At 54.2% G+C, this 12,833-nt stretch overlaps 1 protein-coding gene across 1 annotated transcript in view; it reads left to right on the forward strand.

Moving 5' to 3' along the window:
* Nucleotides 1–2,923, forward strand: part of LOC137302558 (hydroperoxide isomerase ALOXE3-like) — a 50,127-nt gene extending 47,204 nt beyond the window's left edge. Inside the window, 2 exon segments of the mRNA XM_067972299.1 lie at nucleotides 154–324; nucleotides 1,253–2,923. Of these exon segments, the coding sequence (XP_067828400.1) occupies nucleotides 154–324; nucleotides 1,253–1,432 (351 nt within the window). The 3' untranslated portion in view covers nucleotides 1,433–2,923.
* Nucleotides 2,924–12,833: the final 9,910 nt, after the last annotated feature.

The following is a 12,833-nucleotide window of genomic DNA, read 5'->3' on the forward strand; positions in this document are numbered from 1 at the left end:
TCCCTGAATGTGGGGGATGTGTAGATGGAGACATTTCTGTTTATTTAGGCAAACCACCAGCTCTTCATGTTGGAACTGTTGTCAGTTAGCGTTGCCATAGTGACAATGAGAATATTAGTAAGCAGTTTTTCTAATGCTTGGTTTCTTTCATAGTTTGATTGGGGCTCTTGGCCGCCAAACAACCCGTCCACCATGCAGAGACCACCACCCACTGAAAAGGGCAAAGTTGGCAAAACGGATATCCTGTGCACATTACCACCAGAAGGTGCAACTGCCTTAGTGCTTGCAACCATCTACCTGCTCAGTAAAACCGCTCCCTCTTCAGTAAGTATGAGCAATATCTCTCTACAATACAGACAATAAGTTAGGATTGGACCCCCCACCCAAAAAAACAATTCAGAATTATATTTACGATATATTTCCCCAGCCCTGGCATATTTCTGTTAGAAATAATTTTAACCGTTAATGAAGTGTCTGTAACCAGTAGGAAGTGTGGTAATCAGTCCTGGATCTGCTAAAGATTTGGGGACAGAACAGTAAAAGTGAAAAGTGATGCTGTGCTCATGTCCTAGCACTAATGTCGCGAGCAGATTTACAAATGATATCCATACCCTATTGGGTGGCATGTTAAAGTGCCAACACATGGCACTAAGGGAAAGAAGACCACAACTTTAATGTCACCCATTTAAGTGAGTTCAGCCAGCCAGCAAAAGTACATTCTCCATTAAATAGTCCCCATCAGGATCTATCAAAGCCATCTTCCTGGGACTGCTCAGAGCCATCTAGGAGAACATAAGCTGCTGAACAGCTCTCCAATCTTCCTGACAGACAGAATCAGTGTTATTAGTGAAAAAAGACGTGCATTTATATAGCGCCTTTCACAACCTCAGGATGTCCCAAAACACTTTACAGCCAATGAAGTACTTTTGAAGTGTAGTCACTTTTGTAATGGACGTCCCATCTACACTTATTCCAAGTACTGGTGCACAGGATCCCCTAAATTACCTTTGCTGATGTAGAAAAATGTATAACCAGATTTATCTGGAAAGGCAAGTAACCTAGAGTTAGTCTTTGAATATTGCACCTTTCACAGCTGTTATTATTCACAGTTTGTGTTACCGATTTGAACAATGATACTGTGCTGTGTGTGTTTGGAACGGGGGAACAGTGTGTGGCATCTTGCAGTCTGGGCTGATTCGGGCTAGCTGATCTTATCTGTAGTGATACAGGAATACATTTCTTTATCGTCCAGGCGAAACTTGGCACATATGTTGAAGAGCATTTCACTGAAGCAGCACCAAAGGAATGCATAGAAAAGTTCCAGAAAGATCTCCAGCAAATCAAGTGTGAGATTGAGAAGAGGAATGAGGGCCTTGCCCTGAAGTACGAGTATCTGCAGCCCAACTTCATCGAAAACAGCGTCGCAATATGAAATGCAAGAGAATCATTGGTCACATGTTCCAGGCGTTGCTTCACGTGTGGGGATAGATTCGAATTTATAAGCTTCACAATTATTCCAGAATCCTCGTCTGCAAACTAAAGCAGCTGAATTGAAACTTGCTGTTGTTTACTTTTTTATTGATCAAAACAAAGTATAATTTCCAAAGATTTTTTACATAATGAACCGTCTCCATATTTTGTATTTCTATTGCTGTTTCGTTGATGTACTGTTGGGGGAGGGGCTGGGTGATGTCGTTAGTAACTTGTCTCTTCTTTGATTTGTCGGGGCTGGATCGCACTTTACAGACTGATGAGATGAGAATCCTCCCTGTCCGATGTCAGTGAAATGAGGATTTAGCTCCAGACAGTGGGGATCCACAGCACAAAACTGCTTTTAATGCAGCACAAATTGGCAAATCAAAGGGGCTGTGAGAATGAATGGTGAGGGGGAGCTGCATGTCACACACTGCCCTGCATTCAGCGCTGCATGCATTACTGCAACTGTAGCCTAGTCAAAGTACAAATTAAACCTCATATCCTTGGTTTTACATTCATCATTCCATGTTTCAAACCCTTCAGTACTTTTCTACTCACTCTGGATAGGCTGCCAATATTCACCATCTCTGCTCACACATGGTCATTTGGACTGCCAGTGGTCCTCGATTTGTACAGCACCATGGGTCACAGTCTTTATGAGAGGAGGAAAATGTTTTATTTAATGATTGCAGACTGTACATTAGAAGGAACAAAGCCTTCAACTAAAGTCCAATCAATCCTTTCTGATGCTTAATAAACTACTTCAGATTTGTCTTCCTGGTTAAGGAGCCTTCAATTGAATTGGGCTGCAGATAATGACCTCACTATTCCCGGCCAGAATGGAGATGATTGGGTAATTCGCCCGTCAATCATGCCTGGAGACCCCACTGCTGTAAATGATTGGGATTAATTTTACACGCATAATTTGTATGTAACTATCCTCCACTCACTGCATTTTGCTGGAGAAATAATCCTGCTTTTATCGAGAGAAGTTGCTGCAGTTTCGATCATGAGTTCTGTTTGCTGTAGTTCGTAGAGACTCTTTTAAAATAGATTCTGTAGACTGTTTGCTGTAGTGCGCTGTTTAAATAGACTCTGTTTGCTGAGTAAATAGACTCTGTTTGCTTTAAAATGGACTGTTTGCTGTGAGTCCTGCTCTAAGTCCCACCCTATCTCCAGCTGACACAATGGTGTCAACAGATGTTCTGATTGAATTGCTCCTCGGAGCTCAGCGCCATCTGTCTACTGTTAACTCCCTGATGTGGGAGAGAAAACTGATTTGGAAATGGAGTTGAGAGAAAGGGGTTGTACTTACCTAAACGCTCTTGTCAGCCTCCTTCGCCTGTTGGCTTTCCTTGGGCAAGAACTGATTGTAAACAAGTCCACATTAACCAGCATTGCCTATAGAAAGATATATCTTTAATAAAAGAAACTGGATGATTTTGAACAGAGCCTTGTCTTATTTCCGTGAGATCTAGTGGACAATGAGCAAGACAAAGCCACCTCATCTTAGCTCATGTTGAGAGGATTAACCCTTTATAAAATGCTACCCCAATTCTGTGTCACAAGAGCCATTTGAAGGTCATCGACCTGAAACATTAACTCTGTTTCTCTCTCCACAGATGCTGCCTGACCCGCTGAGTGTTTCCAGCATTTTCTGTCTTTATTTCCGATTTCCACTGTTTCCATTTAATATTAAAATGTGTAAATTATCAAACAATGGCAAAATCGCCTGTATTTCTCGACTATACCAGAAAATAAAACAAAGAACAAAAATAACATTTTCTTAATGGGAAAATTAACCTTTCTCAGAGATTTTAAATTTCATTATTTTACAATGATTTGGATTTAAGTCGTGCTTTTAATGTAATAAAATGTCCCAAGTGGCTTCACAAAGATGGGAATGAAGTTTGAGCAGGAGTTAGGGAGGTGGCAGACCACATGGTTAAAGGTGGGGTGAGAGGTAGCAAGATGGGTGGAGTTTAGGGACAGGGTCCCCGAGTGTGGGGCCAAGACGATGAAGGCAGGGCAGAGGGAGAAGTGACACTGAAGAGGCTAGAATCGACTTTGATATCTCCATCCACGACCCACCTTCTGCCTTCACTGGCACTGGTCTCACCACCGAGACTCTCCCCATACTGAGGCTCTCTGATTCTCATTTTATAGTCTCAGTGTAAGGGGTCCCTGGATTTAGTCTCAGTGTAAGGGGTCCCTGGATTTGGTCTCAGTGTAAGTGGTCCCTGGATTTGGTCTCAGTGTAAGGGGTCCCTGGATTTAGTCTCAGTGTAAGTGGTCCCTGGATTTGGTCTCAGTGTAAGGGGTCCCTGGATTTGGTCTCAGTGTAAGGGGTCCCTGGATTTGGTCTCAGTGTAAGGGGTCCCTGGATTTAGTCTCAGTGTAAGGGGTCCCTGGATTTGGTCTCAGTGTAAGGGGTCCCTGGATTTGGTCTCAGTGTAAGGGGTCCCTGGATTTGGTCTCAGTGTAAGGGGTCCCTGGATTTAGTCTCAGTGTAAGGGGTCCCTGGATTTAGTCTCAGTGTAAGGGGTCCCTGGATTTGGTCTCAGTGTAAGTGGTCCCTGGATTTGGTCTCAGTGTAAGGGGTCCCTGGATTTGGTCTCAGTGTAAGGGGTCCCTGGATTTGGTCTCAGTGTAAGTGGTCCCTGGATTTGGTCTCAGTGTAAGGGGTCCCTGGATTTGGTCTCAGTGTAAGGGGTCCCTGGATTTGGTCTCAGTGTAAGGGGTCCCTGGATTTGGTCTCAGTGTAAGGGGTCCCTGGATTTAGTCTCAGTGTAAGGGGTCCCTGGATTTGGTCTCAGTGTAAGGGGTCCCTGGATTTGGTCTCAGTGTAAGGGGTCCCTGGATTTGGTCTCAGTGTAAGGGGTCCCTGGATTTGGTCTCAGTGTAAGGGGTCCCTGGATTTAGTCTCAGTGTAAGGGGTCCCTGGATTTAGTCTCAGTGTAAGGGGTCCCTGGATTTGGTCTCAGTGTAAGGGGTCCCTGGATTTGGTCTCAGTGTAAGGGGTCCCTGGATTTGGTCTCAGTGTAAGGGGTCCCTGGATTTGGTCTCAGTGTAAGGGGTCCCTGGATTTAGTCTCAGTGTAAGGGGTCCCTGGATTTAGTCTCAGTGTAAGGGGTCCCTGGATTTGGTCTCCGTGTAAGGGGTCCCTGGATTTGGTCTCAGTGTAAGGGGTCCCTGGATTTGGTCTCAGTGTAAGGGGTCCCTGGATTTGGTCTCAGTGTAAGTGGTCCCTGGATTTGGTCTCAGTGTAAGGGGTCCCTGGATTTGGTCTCAGTGTAAGGGGTCCCTGGATTTAGTCTCCGTGTAAGGGGTCCCTGGATTTGGTCTCAGTGTAAGGGGTCCCTGGATTTGGTCTCAGTGTAAGGGGTCCCTGGATTTGGTCTCAGTGTAAGGGGTCCCTGGATTTAGTCTCAGTGTAAGGGGTCCCTGGATTTGGTCTCGAGAGGACCCTCGCTGTCTCCGTCTCCCCATCTCTGACCCTTCACTCACTGTCTTTTCATCTTTTTCTCAGCTCTTGTTTTTTTCAGGCCTTGTGTTTTGTTCCTTTTAATGTCGGATGGAGTGAGACCTTTCCCTGTCGAACCCCCTCTGGTTTTCAATTTTCCTGCTTCCCCTTTTATGATCAGATTTATCGAATTTAAAGTGGTGTTTAACTGCAGAGTAAGTGAGGGAGGAGGAGCCTGAGGACCTGGGACAGAGAGTGAGGGAGGAGGAGCGAGGCCCTGGGACAGGGAGTGAGGGAGGAGGAGCCTGATGCCCTGGGACAGGGAGTGAGGGAGGAGGAGCCTGAGGCCCTGGGACAGAGAGTGAGGGAGGAGGAGCGAGGCCCTGGGACAGGGAGTGAGGGAGGAGGAGCCTGAGGCCCTGGGACAGGGAGTGAGGGAGGAGGAGCGAGGCCCTGGGACAGGGAGTGAGGAAGGAGGAGCGAGGCCCTGGGACAGAGAGTGAGGGAGGAGGAACCCGAGGCCCTGGGACAGGGAGTGAGGGAGGAGGAGCGAGGCCCTGGGACAGAGAGTGAGGGTGGAGGAGCCTGAGGCCCTGGGTCAGGGAGTGAGGGAGGAGGAGCCTGAGGCCCCGGGACAGGGAGTGAGGGAGGAGGAGCCCGAGGCCCTGGGACAGGGAGTGAGGGAGGAGGAGCCTGAGGCCCTGGGACAGGGAGTGAGTGAGGAGGAACCCGAGGCCCTGGGACAGGGAGTGAGGGTGGAGGAGCGAGGCCCTGGGACAGGGAGTGAGGTAGGAGGAGCCTGAGGCCCTGGGACAGGGAGTGAGGGAGGAGGAGCGAGGCCCTGGGACAGGGAGTGAGTGAGGAGGAGCCCGAGGCCCTGGGACAGGGAGTGAGGGCGGAGGAGCCCGAGGCCCTGGGACAGGGAGGGAGGGAGGAGGAGCCCGAGGCCCTGGGACAGGGAGTGAGGGAGGAGGAGCCCGAGGCCCTGGGACCGGGAGTGAGGGAGGAGGAGCCTGTGGCCCTGGGACAGGGAGTGAGGGAGGAGGAGCCCGAGGCCCTGGGACAGGGAGTGAGTGAGGAGGAGCCCGAGGCCCTGGGACAGGGAGTGAGGGCGGAGGAGCCCGAGGCCCCGGGACAGGGAGTGAGGGAGGAGGAGCCTGAGGCCCTGGGACAGGGAGTGAGGGAGGAGGAGCCCGAGGCCCTGGGACAGAGAGTGAGGGAGGAGGAGCACGAGGCCCTGAGACAGAGAGTGAGGGAGGAGGAGCCCGAGGCCCTGGGACAGGGAGTGAGGGAGGAGGAGCCCGAGGCCCTGGGACAGGGAGTGAGGGAGGAGGAGTGAGGCCCTGGGACAGGGAGTGAGGGAGGAGGAGCCCGAGGCCCTGGGACAGGGAGTGAGGGAGGAGGAGCCCGAGGCCCTGGGTCAGGGAGTGAGGGAGGAGGAGCGAGGCCCTAGGACAGAGATTGAGGGAGGAGGAGCGAGGCCCTAGGACAGAGAGTGAGGGAGGAGGAGCGAGGCCCTGGGACAGGGAGTGAGGGAGGAGGAGCGAGGCCCTGGGACAGGGAGTGAGGGAGGAGGAGCGAGGCCCTAGGACAGAGAGTGAGGGAGGAGGAGCGAGGCCCTGGGACAGGGAGTGAGGGAGGAGGAGCGAGGCCCTGGGACAGAGAGTGAGGGAGGAGGAGCGAGGCCCTGGGACAGGGAGTGAGGGAGGAGGAGCCCGAGGCCCTGGGACAGAGAGTGAGGGAGGAGGAGCGAGGCCCTGGGACAGAGAGTGAGGGAGGAGGAGCGAGGCCCTGGGACAGAGAGTGAGGGAGGAGGAGCGAGGCCCTGGGACAGAGAGTGAGGGAGGTGGAGCGAGGCCCTGGGACAGGGAGTGAGGGAGGAGGAGCGAGGCCCTGGGACAGAGAGTGAGGGAGGAGGAGCCCGAGGCCCTGGGACAGGGAGTGAGGGAGGAGGAGCGAGGCCCTGGGACAGAGAGTGAGGGAGGAGGAGCGAGGCCCTGGGACAGGGAGTGAGGGAGGAGGAGCGAGGCCCTGGAACAGAGAGTGAGGGAGGAGGAGCGAGGCCCTGGGACAGGGAGTGAGGGAGGAGGAGCCTGAGGCCCTGGGACAGGGAGTGAGGGAGGAGGAGCCCGAGGCCCTGGGTCAGGGAGTGAGGGAGGAGGAGCCCGAGGCCCTGCGACAGAGAGTGAGGGAGGAGGAGTGAGGCCCTGGGACAGGGAGTGAGGGCGGAGGAGCGAGGCCCTGGGACAGGGAGTGAGGGAGGAGGAGCCCGAGGCCCCGGGACAGAGAGTGAGGGAGAGGAGCCCGAGGCCCTGGGACAGAGAGTGAGGGAGGAGGAGTGAGGCCCTGGGACAGGGAGTGAGGGAGGAGGAGCCTGAGGCCCTGGGACAGGGAGTGAGGGTGGAGGAGCCCGAGGCCCTGGGACAGAGAGTGAGGGAGGAGGAACCCGAGGCCCTGGGACAGGGAGTGAGGGTGGAGGAGCGAGGCCCTGGGACAGGGAGTGAGGGAGGAGGAGCCTGAGGCCCTGGGACAGGGAGTGAGGGAGGAGGAGCGAGGCCCTGTGACAGGGAGTGAGGGAGGAGGAGCCCGAGGCCCTGGGACAGGGAGTGAGGGAGGAGGAGCCCGAGGCCCCGGGACAGGGAGTGAGGGAGGAGGAGCCCGAGGCCCTGGGACAGGGAGTGAGGGAGGAGGAGCCCGAGGCCCTGGGACAGGGAGTGAGGGCGGAGGAGCCCGAGGCCCTGGGACAGGGAGTGAGGGAGGAGGAGCCCGAGGCCCTGGGACAGGGAGTGAGGGAGGAGGAGCCTGAGGCCCTGGGACAGGGAGTGAGGGAGGAGGAGCCTGAGGCCCTGGGACAGGGAGTGAGGGAGGAGGAGCACGAGGCCCTGGGACAGGGAGTGAGGGAGGAGGAGCACGAGGCCCTGGGACAGGGAGTGAGGGAGGAGGAGTGAGGCCCTGGGACAGGGAGTGAGGGAGGAGGAGCCTGAGGCCCTGGGACAGGGAGTGAGGGAGGAGGAGCGAGGCCCTGGGACAGGGAGTGAGGGAGGAGGAGTGAGGCCCTGGGACAGGGAGTGAGGGAGGAGGAGTGAGGCCCTGGGACAGGGAGTGAGGGAGGAGGAGTGAGGCCCTGGGACAGGGAGTGAGGGAGGAGGAGTGAGGCCTCACGTGGGGTCACAGTGCCCTCCAGTGTCTGGGACTGGGGCTTTCAGTGAACTCACCGACTCGGCATCTCATCATCGATTGTTTCAAAAATGAGACTGAGCCGTGAGGTGGGACGGCTGATGTCTGATCCTCGGTGCCGGAAGTAGCAAGAGTTCAGGAACTCTGATCAGCTCACGGAAGCAGCAATGAACGCGCTCTAGATCGCGCTGTCTAGATCGCGCTGTCTGGATCGGCGCTGTCTAGATCGCGCTGTCTGGATCGCGCTGTCTAGATCAACGCTGTCTGGATCAACGCTGTCTGGATCAATGCTGTCTGGACGGCTGCAAAAGCCCTAAATGCACCAGCAGTTGCAGATAAACTTTGTAGATGGCAGTACTGAGGCGCGTGGGTAACCCGCCCAGTAAAATCGGAGGGTCCCCCACGCGATCGTAAGTAAATTGAAGCCACTTACCTCGGCTTCCGGGTTTCGCGCTGGAAAGCTGCGCAGCGGGCGGTCTGCGCACCCCCATCATCGGCTGACAGCTGGAGGAGCCCCATTTAAAGGGGCAGTCCTTCACTGACTGATGCTGCAGAAAGGAGGTAAAATTACAGCATGGAGCAGCCCAGGGGGAAGGCTGCTCCCAGGTTTAATGATGCCTCACTCCAGGTCCTACTGGACGGGGTGAGGAGGAGGGGGAGGACAGAGATCCTCCCCCCGGTGGGCGGGAGGAAGTGGCCCTGCCTCTGCCACTACACAGGCCTGGCTCGAGGTGGCAGAGGAGGTCACCTGCACCACCAACATATGCACCTGCATACAGTGCAGGAGGCACTTCAGTGACCTCAGTAGTTCAGCCAAAGTGACTCATTCCCCTACACTCCGTCTGCCACATCACCGCCCCCACCCCACATCTCCTTCGGCACTGCCAACACTACTCTGTCACATCACCCCTCACACCCACTCAAACCCCATCCTCATCTTACCTGCACTTACTCACCTCGCCAGTACTCATCCTGCCACTACCACTCAACCCAATCCTCATACAATCTCATGGCTCTATCCCATACTCACCCTCTCGTGCATCTCTCTCACGTCCAGCCTCACTCAACCTGCCACCACCTGTGCTGCAGCCACAGGGCATGCATCACATATGTGCAGTAGGCAGCGTAAGGCAAACGTGTCGTGAGCATGAAGGGGATGCACAAGGGTGTTTGAGGGTTTGTCATGGTTTTTACTTATATTTGATTTCTGATCAACTCACATCACATATTATATTGTCACCACTCCTGCCATGTCTTGGCCATTCTTGACTGGCTTGTGCAATAACGCCCTTTCATGAGGTTCTCCATGAACACCCTTGATGCCACCCATTGGCTCACCCTACAGTGGGTGTATGTGTAGTTGCACGACTACATTGTGCAGGTGCCTGTTGCGAGCACTGTGTTGTGGAGCTCCACGTGGCGGAGGTGGACGGCATGCCTGGCGAGGCTGGTGATGTTGCTCGTCCTCCAATGGAGTGATGAATGCAGCAATGGACCTCCCCCACTCGCCCATCCTGACGGTGTGAGGGGGTCCACAAAGTAGGTAAATGTGTTGGACAGCAGAGTTTAGGGTCTGATTTAATAATTTGGAGTGTGGCAGGCAAAACTTTGCTTGAGGTGACAGAGTGCCCTGCTGCAATGATTGAGGGTTTAACCCGCACCAGTTAAATGGACCTTTGCAGCTGCCACTGGCTGCTGGCCGCAACACGTCTGTTTAAACAGGGAGGGCTCGATTTTCGCACCCCCTGATCGGGTGCGTTCCTGGCGGGGGGGCTGCGAAAATCGGGGATTCCCGGGACGGGTCGGGAGCCCGGCTCCAACTCGCCCCATTTCCGGGTTCCCCAGTGACGTGCTGACGTGCGCTGCCCTGCATGTGGGACTCCCGCTGGCAATTAAAGACAGCGGGGTGTCACTTAAAGTATTTATTTAGGTATTTCAGGTCGTTTAGAGATCTGATTAACGAGATATTTTAGGAGGGGTGGGATTTTGCAAACAACTGGGACTGTTTCCCGTACTGGGGGAAACACTCCCAGTTCAAATGGACGTGTTGCAGCTGTCAGCCTGTGGCAGCTGCAAAGGTCCATTTGACAGGTGGGGGGGGAGGGAGACCCTCACTCATTGCAGGAGGCCACTCTGTCACTTGGGACAAAGTTTGGCCTCCACCACCCTCCTCCGAACAATAAAATTCACCAACTTGCACACTTACCCCGGGGTCCAGACACATGTACCTACCTTGCGGACCCCCTCAGATGTACATCTTCCGGATGGGGGCCGCCGTAGCTGCAGTCATGACCTCCTCGGAGGGCGAACAGCATCACCAGCCTCGCCAGCCACGCCGTCCACCTCTGACACGTGGAGCTCCACAACACAGTGCTGTGACACGTCCACCTGTACAGCAGGAGGGAGGGCAACTGCAGAGAGAGATGCGTCGCAGAGGGCACTACCCTCGCCACAGGGTCCACAGACCGAGGCTCAGCTTCCTGGACCTCTCTGAGCAGCAGTGCACATGGAGGCTCAGAGTCACTCGACATGTAGTCGTGGACATCTGCAGCCTCCTTCATGCCGAGCTGCTCCCGGCTGGCCCGAGCACCATCTTCTTACCTGTCGCTGTCAAAGTCACCACTGCCCTCAACAACTTCTCCTCCGCATCCTTCCAGGGTGCCACCGGGGACATCGCCGACGTCTCTCAGTCGTCTGTACAAAAGAGCTCTGCAAATACACCTACACCCACTCTGCAGTGACACAATCCCAGACTCTTCCATCACCATCCCTGGGTATGTCCTGTCCCATCGGCAGGACAGACCAACCAGAGGTGGCGGTACAGTGATATACAGTCAGGAGGGAGTGGCCCTGGGAATCCTCAACATTGACTCTGGACCCCATGAAATCTCATGGCATCAGGTCAAACATGGGCAAGGAAACCTCCTGCTGATAACCACCGACCGCCCTCCCTCAGCTGATGAATCAGTCCTCCTCCATGTTGAGCACCACTTGGAGGAAGCACTGAGGGTAGCAAGGGCACAGAATGTACTCTGGGTGGGGGACTTCAATGTCCATCATCAAGAGTGGCTCGGTAGCACCACTACTGACCGAGCTGGCCGAGTCCCGAAGGACATAGCTGCCAGACTGGGCCTGCGGCAGGTGGTGAGCGAACCAACGCGAGGGAAAAACTTACTTGACCTCGTCCTCACCAATCTACCTGTCGGAAATGCATCTGTCCATGACAGTATTGGTAGGAGTGACCACTGCACCGTCCTCGTGGAGACGAAGTCCCGTCTTCGCACTGAGGACACCATCCGACGTGTTGTGTGGCACTACCACCGTGCTAAATGGGATAGATTCAGAACAGATCTAGCAGCTCAAAACTGGGCATCCATGAGGCGCTGTGGGCCATCAGCAGCAGCAGAATTGTATTCCAGCACAATCTGTAACCTCATGGCCCGGCATTTTAAAAAATTTTTTTTATTCGTTCACGGGATGTGGGCGTCGCTGGCAAGGCCGGCATTTATTGCCCATCCCTAATTGCCCTTGAGAAGGTGGTGGTGAGCCGCCTTCTTGAACCACTGCAGTCCGTATGGTGAGGTTCTCCCACAGTGCTGTTACGAAGGGAGTTCCAGGATTTTGACCCAGCGACAATGAAGGAACGGCGATATATTTCCAAGTCGGGATGGTGTGTGACTTGGAGGGGAACGTGCAGGTGGTGTTGTTCCCATGCGCCTGCTGCCCTTGTCCTTCGAGGTGGTAGAGGTCGCGGGTTTGGGAGGTGCTGTCGAAGAAGCCTTGGCGAGTTGCTGCAGTGCATCCTGTGGATGGTACACACTGCAGCCACAGTGCGCCGGTGGTGAAGGGAGTGAATGTTTAGGGTGGTGGATGGGGTGCCAATCAAGCGGGCTGCTTTATCTTGGATGGTGTCGAGCTTCTTGAGTGTTGTTGGAGCTGCACTCATCCAGGCAAGTGGAGAGTATTCCATCACACTCCTGACTTGTGCCTTGTAGATGGTGGAAAGGCTTTGGGGAGTCAGGAGGTGAGTCACTCGCCGCAGAATACCCAGCCTCTGACCTGCTCTCGTAGCCACAGTATTTATATGGCTGGTCCAGTTAAGTTTCTGGTCAATGGTGACCCCCAGGATGTTGATGGTGGGGGATTCGGCGATGGTAATGACGTTGAATGTCAAGGGGAGGTGGTTAGACTCTCTCTTGTTGGAGATGGTCATTGCCTGGCACTTATCTGGCGCGAATGTTACTTGCCACTTATCAGCCCAAGCCTGGATGTTGTCCAGGTCTTGCTGCATGCGGGCTCGGACTGCTTCATTATCTGAGGGGTTGCGAATGGAACTGATCACTGTGCAGTCATCAGCGAACATCCCCATTTCTGACCTTATGATGGAGGGAAGGTCATTGATGAAGCAGCTGAAGATGGTTGGGCCTAGGACACTGCCCTGAGGAATTCCTGCAGCAATGCCCTGGGGCTGAGATGATTGGCCTCCAACAACCACTACCATCTTCCTTTGTGCTAGGTATGACTCCAGCCACTGGAGAGTTTTCCCCCTGATTCCCATTGACTTCAATTTTACTAGGGCTCCTTGGTGCCACACTCGGTCAAATGCTGCCTTGATGTCAAGGGCAGTCACTCTCACCTCACCTCTGGAATTCAGCTCTTTTGTCCATGTTTGGACCAAGGCTGTAATGAGGTCTGGAGCCGAGTGGTCCTGGCGGAA

Source organism: Heptranchias perlo, chromosome 35 (genome assembly GCF_035084215.1).
Source record: "Heptranchias perlo isolate sHepPer1 chromosome 35, sHepPer1.hap1, whole genome shotgun sequence".
Classification (NCBI taxonomy): domain Eukaryota; kingdom Metazoa; phylum Chordata; class Chondrichthyes; order Hexanchiformes; family Hexanchidae; genus Heptranchias; species Heptranchias perlo.